The sequence below is a fragment of the Ochlerotatus camptorhynchus genome, unplaced genomic scaffold, assembly GCF_037179485.1.
Source record: "Ochlerotatus camptorhynchus isolate MF236.1 unplaced genomic scaffold, CSIRO-AGI_Acam_v1.1 ptg000611l, whole genome shotgun sequence".
Lineage (NCBI taxonomy): Eukaryota > Metazoa > Arthropoda > Insecta > Diptera > Culicidae > Ochlerotatus > Ochlerotatus camptorhynchus.
Window position 1 is genome coordinate 76,857 of NW_027041091.1, and position 6,923 is coordinate 83,779.

The window sequence follows — 6,923 nt, forward strand, 5'->3', positions numbered from 1 at the left end:
GATCGCTTAGTTTCTATTAAAAAGGCATATATTGACAATTGAAAACAGGCATAGGTCTCCACTGAACACGCCTTTGTTATTTTTCTTTCGCCACGCCGGTCGTGGCGGCAACCCCAGTTGATGTGTTCAGGAAACAAAAAAAGCATAAATACTGATTTATCTTGCAACACGTACTATTAATTAGTTCTAGCACTATCATTAATTGTATGAATGCACCCACCTACATCGTATGCGAGGGTAACTACCCGTTCACGACTTCTACACTCAACCCCTTCGGACTGAGAGAGGGAGAGCGACTGGGTAATGTCTTTTCCGTATCTCAAATACCTGTACAACCTTTTCATCCGAGGAAATATGCACGATTTATGCTCCGGAATAAATCGCACCGACCTCAACCAGCACCTCCCCCTCCCCCTCCACCCAGTGTTGCAATATCTGCTTATCGTCTAAACGAGACATTGACTAATTACCCCTTATTCCTCAGCTGACCGTGCGTGCCATGACTAATTTACTAAGAGAAATTTCCCTTTACCCTCTTCATCTTCCAGAACCTCCTCGCCGAGTTGCGAGCGCTGAAAGAGGCTAACCAGCGGCTGAGTGATGACAACCAGGAGCTGCGAGATCTATGCTGCTTCTTGGACGACGATCGGCAGAAGGGACGGAAGTTGGCACGCGAATGGCAGAGGTTCGGTCGGTACACTGCCAGCGTGATGCGGCAGGAGGTGTCCGCCTATCAGGTGTGTGGCATATCTTTTTTTTTTTTTTTGAGTAACGTGAGCTCAATTTTTCAATGCGATCATTTTCCTTCTTTTAGACCAAACTGCGGCAGCTGGACGACAAGCAACAGGAACTGATCCGGGATAATCTGGAACTGAAGGAACTGTGCCTCTATCTGGACGAGGAACGATCGAATACCAATCGACCGGCGGGGGTGTGCGGTAGCTGTGGAGCCGCGCCCGGCAGTACGACGACGAATGCTGTTCCTCTCCGGGACGACGGAGACGGAAGCAGCTCCAGTACGAATGCCGACGAGAATATTCACCAGCTCGGAGGAGGGCAGTTCGGAAGGAATGGATTGACGGTGAGTGGATATCACATTTATCCTAAAATCACATTTTTTCTAATTTTTCAAAGAAAATTCACGTGTAAAAACATTTTTTATACTTCATCATGGCATGAAGTTGGACTCAAAAAACCACAAAACATCGACTTTTCGGTTTTGCTGAAAATCCATTTTTTCTTCATGATGAGATAGCAAAACTATTTTTACATGTAAATTTTCCCAGGAATCTATGGAAAAAAAACTGATTTTCTTGGATTTTTGATAATTTTCCCCAATACTTAAGAAAAATAAAAAAGTGTCGGAACAAAAATTCGGTAAACTTTCCCTTAATACCTGACTGGAAGGTTTCGTGGAAAAATTGTGGTTTTTCCGTACTTTCGGTAATATGGTTTAAGGTGAGCGAGAATGATAAATAGAGTAAAATATGAGTCATTCCAACTCAAGTGGGTACACCACCTGTGGTCGATGTCATTGATTTGAGCCAAACTTAGCCAAAACGCTTATTTTCTCATTCGGAGCAAACGCCTTTTTTGATTTAGCTCTGAAGTGCCTAGATCCCTCTCGGCTACAACCCTGGATTTTCGAGATTTTTAAAAAATGTCATCTTTCAGAAGAGATTACTCCACAACCAAATAAGCTATTCGTGATCTTAGAACGTCAATTTGAAGGTTTTTTAATGTAGATTCTTATAGGTGTACTCACATTTTGTTTTTGTTAAAGTAACTACAGTAGAAAGACTGTTTACCGGCAGGTATACAAATTGTAAAAAAATTGCCTGATTTCACCATGAGCGGGATTTTTTATTTCTTAATATTTTGGGCTCAAATTTTCACCACACTTTGGAAAACTCTTCTACTAGATATGTTTCCAAAGGCAAATGATTTGGACAAATAGTTTTTGAGATATGAGCAGATGAGTGAGTGGTAGTTTTGAGCTTTTCTGGTGGAAAATTAATTCCCACTCTTAGGCGAATAAACTCACGCATGAGATTTGAGTTATTGAGCTTTTCCGAACACTGAGTGTCATAAAAGTGCACGTTTTCGTCAATTCGTTTTGGTGTCTTCGGAGCAATTATTGTCTTCCGAAGACACCAAAACGATTAGACGGACAGTCGAACTTTCTTCATATTTATTATTACATATCTGAAAACGCGCTTATCAGTCCAGTTTGGTGTGAAATGCGCAATCTATTTCATCACTTTAATAGCATCAATATTTATTGTGACCTGTTACCTAAGTATAAACCTAATGATAAGTTATCAGATTATCAGTCTATCTTAGCAATTTCTAGCAAACATTAATGAAAGCTTTGCATCTTGTCACCGGAATGTGTCGGAGAAAACCGTTAAGCACAACCTTCATTACTTTTGAAATCTGCATGGTATATAACTGAATCCTTCAACTCGCAACTCAATCAATGCCTTAAGTATCCGCGGATCACCCTTTTATAGCCATAGATCTTCTTCTTCTTCTTCTTCTTCTTCTTCTTCTTCTTCTTAATTAATTTATTTAGCGACGGTCTCTGTTCCGCAATCTAGTGTCAATCACCGACCTGCGTAGGATATCGCACCCATCACCACACACATTGGGCGGGACCAATGGCCTTACTTCTGTTGGGAACGATGATAAGTGGACTATATTTTTTCGATAGGTAACTGTTTCCCGGATAGATGAAGGGAGATTTGGTTTTCTCTCGCGCAAATCGAAACACTTAATTTTTATCGAAACATTCAACACCGTTTATTCTCGGAACACTTTTTTACTCGGGACAATTAGTTTAACGTTTACTGTAGTTTTCTTTACCAAGTATATTTGAGCGAGTTTTTATAAGCAAAAAGCTCCAGAATGTTAATTTCCCTAGCTTATATAGGTTGGGTTAGTGGGAAATTACTAGCCTTTTCTCTGTCTAATCGTATACTCATCTTTATTCCGCGTAACTCGTCTAATTTTGATTAGTCATATTCGATGTTCTTCATCAGTGGTCGTCAATGGATGTTGCTACGCTGGAAATAGGTCGACTCGCTCGGGACTAGTTGATTGCGTCTCGTACAACTTCCCTTCCGACTTGGCCAGAGTTTTGTATGCCTCAGAAAAATTCCACCGACCTCGGTAGGAATTGAACCCAGACCCATTGGGGTAAGAAGCAGTCACACCACCACACCACCAGCAATAGACAGCCAAGACGAGTAAACACATAACGCCGGTGGGGTAGTGGTAAGCGTGATTACCTCTCACCCCAGCAGGCCTGGGTTCAATCCCAGTCGGCGCCGCCGGGATTTTCTGAGCCATAAAATCTCTGATCAAATCTGAAGGGAAGTAAAGCAAATGTGCGTCTTCAGCTAAGTTTGTGGAAATGATGATTTCTACAATTTTGTAGAACATTTAAATATCGAAAATCGTCAGTCAAAAAAGTTAGAATTTTCAAGTTGCGTCGCAATGAGCATAATTTATGGACGACTCCTTCAAAAGATACGCCTTCTTTCATCTAAGAGCTTCTCCGTAGACACCAAATTGATTAAACTTATTCTTACACACACTTTTTATTTTTTTCTTCTGGAAATTCGGCCTTCTGGACCACTGTGCATTGATTTCTTGGATCACTCAAAACCTGTAGGTGGATTGATACACTTAAAAAATAATAATAGAACCTACCTAAAGTTCAATTAATAGCACTGATAAAAATAATTTCAATTGTTTTGCACGTGAAAACTTCTCTAACAATAATTCTAATTCAATTCAATATTCCCCTTATCCACCATTTCAGGAACTCAACCTGCGCTCCGCGCTGAGTGACCAAACCCTGCAGTACGTCCGGTCACTAGAATCTCGAATACGACAGCTGGAAGAGGAACGATGCGCCATCCTCAAAAACGTCCAACCAATCGGCCCCAGCAACGGAACGGGACCTCCGGTAACGAACAACAAGCCGGTTGCCAATGTACAACCGCCACCCCCACTGCCACCACCGTCCTCCAATTCAGACCCCATATCCGGCCGACCGGAAGCCGTCGTCCGGGCACTTCAGGTGCTTGAAGTACGCGAACAGCTCGAACGGGAACGAATTGGCCCCAACATACCAACCGACCATCAGCTAGACGATGGCGAAAAAGCTCTGGTCCGCGAGATGTGCAATGTGGTGTGGCGAAAGCTGGAGGATGCCCCCAACACAGGAATCGATCAGCACGTCTGATGCTCGCCAGTCCAGTATCGAGCGAGAAGGATTAGCATGACTCGGCGGAATTCCATCCCGCTGGCGCTGGAAGCCCAACGATAAAAAAAACATCAACAACAAGAGCACATGGAGGCTTTTTTTTGTGTGTGTGGCCGAACCGGGTGACGGACGGCTTTAAGGTTTACTCTTGCACACTTCTTCCTCTTCTACCTACTACGATGATGTACAAATTAATTATAATGATGCTTCAGAAAATAGAAAAAAAAGAGCTATTGCCACAGATCGGGCTGGCGGTCGCGCGCCTCTTCTCAAAAGAGTAAACGAGGGCAGACATTATTGAAAAGGATTGTACAGAACACTTCAAACAGTGCACAGCAAAAAGTAGACATAACGCAAAATAATAGAAGTAAAAAACATCTTATCCCCAAAAAAGGAGCGGATCGAAATGTGCGTTTGTATGTGGACTTTAAAGAGGTTTCTGAAACCTCGCGCGGGAAAGGGCAGTTTACTACTACTATACAGGAGAACATAACCTATTCAATTAAAGTTAACAAAGTATTTATCATCGTTTATCGTTATATTTATACCCGGATCCACAGGACGGGGAGAAGTGTAATTAGGGGGAAGAAGCGGGAATTAAGGATGCAGAAGGAGAAGATGAAGAAGATGAATAAACTAGTTCTTTTTCAGCGATTATGCTTTTCAAGGCGATTTGTAATTGCTCGGGGTTATTTTTGTGAATGTATAAAATGATGTTTGGGGGGGCCTTATGTAAAGAAACACTAATACCTTGAGAAATCTGTCGAGATTTACTTTTGTAGAAATGTGAGCGGCAAGTAATAACTTGGGTAGGTTTTATAATGCAGCAGCAGGAAGAAAATCGGACAATATTTCAGCGCTATGTATCTGTGTATCCTAGGATTTCTTGTTAGAGGTTGTTTTTATATACATAATTTTTATCATTATTAAAAGGTTGTTATTCTTAATTGATTCATTTTGTTATTGGAAAGAAAGCGACCGTGATCACTATACAAGTTTAGATATAATTATTTCTATTCGAGTTCAGTTGCAACGCATCATACACGACCGTTGATTCGGCTTAAATTTCCTCTTAGTCAAATTCGCAAAACAGATTAAAACTTTCTTCGATTTTCCTTAAATCTCTGCGTGACTATGAGGAAAATTGAGAATTTTTTTACTTAGTCTACAGTCTAAAAATTGAATCGAATTTGACTCAAAATTGCAAAAAGTGGGGTTACTCAATGAATGAGTCAATTTTTTTTCTCGATTTTAAAGGAAACATTTCTTGAAAATGAGGAAAACTGCCCTGTATGGCATAACATTCCCAGTAGCATTATTGGCGAAGAAGAGTTACACATTGGAAAATTTTGTTCAATTTAGACGTAGTAACAATAGACTGAGTTAATCTAATCTTTACTTTTCTCATATTCGGGAATTTTTCCTGGAAAAACTTGGAAAAACTCAGGAAAATTTACTCAGCGTTGAGTTTCGGCACTTTTTGCGGTCTATGAGTAAATTGAACTATATTTTGGGTTGATTTCATTGGCCGTGTACACGAAAAGTTTCTTACTTTGTTCAGAGAATGTTGTGAAAAATACCAAAACTATTTTGTCGCATACATAAGAGCCCATGGAGAGAAAAATCTTCAATAGCGTTGTTCTCAGCTTGCTGTTTAAACGAATGAGACAACTATGCTGAAAATCCTAGACTGAGTAAAATTTTAGTCGATTTTCCTCATATTCAAGCAGTTTTTCCCGGAACAGTGAGGAAAATTTTACTCAGTAACTGAGTAAGTACACTTTCGCATATTTTGAGTCAAACTTGACACAGTCACTGAGTTATTCTCATTCGCGTGCAGATATTTGAGGAAATTTTTGGAAAATAGGCTCAGTCTATAGCGAACCCCACACGGTAAGAAATATTGTCAATACTTACAAGTATTGACAATAATATTGATGATGTGAATACAGAAATATTGTCAATACCGATGTATTGACGTCAATATAAAATGTATTGACAATACGATTATTGTCAATACAAACTGTCGTGTAGGGTTCACTTATGAGTGACTGGCGGTTTTGTGAATTGGAGTTTAAGGGACTCAAATTTGAGTTGAACGCAATTGGCGTTGACGGCGACTCTGTAGCTCTTTACTCCTATGAGAAAATCCATAAGCAAACGTCAGACTGTGCGTGAAACATGGCGGACTTTGTACTATCCTTTCACTCCACCGAAAATTTCTATAAGAAACTGTCTATATTTGCTGAAAGAGCAAATTTTTCGACGGTGCCGTCAACGCCAATGGTCGATTTACGGTGTAGCTACAGCCAACTAGAGTTGGGATGATATCCACCAATTCAGTGGTTAGGCGTTTCTTATGTTTATGCGGGATATGTACCAAACACTAACGAAGACTAATGCGAGGACTAATTGAGCAGGAACGGAGGCGATGGAGCACAAACAAATGACAGCGTCGATGGCAGTGCAGGTTGCAATGATTTTCATCCAAAATTAAGTTTAAAGTACCCAATTGTGAAAACATAACGGTTGAGTACTATTAACTGAAAATTGAGTGCTTTTTAACTTTAAATCGCAGCGTGTTTTAGTTAAACGAAATGCATCGATAAATATTTCAGGATATTCTTCGTAAATTACTTTACGCAATACA

General features: G+C 40.3%; 1 protein-coding gene across 1 annotated transcript; it reads left to right on the forward strand.

The window, feature by feature from the left end:
• The first annotated feature begins 206 nt into the window (after positions 1–206).
• On the forward strand, positions 207–5,220 carry LOC135714109 (coiled-coil domain-containing protein 85C-A-like). Its single transcript, XM_065237381.1, has 4 exons — positions 207–300; positions 517–737; positions 815–1,081; positions 3,827–5,220. The coding sequence occupies exons 1-4, from the start codon at positions 207–209 to the stop codon at positions 4,250–4,252; spliced, it is 1,008 nt and encodes a 335-aa protein (XP_065093453.1). The 3' UTR covers positions 4,253–5,220.
• Positions 5,221–6,923: the final 1,703 nt, after the last annotated feature.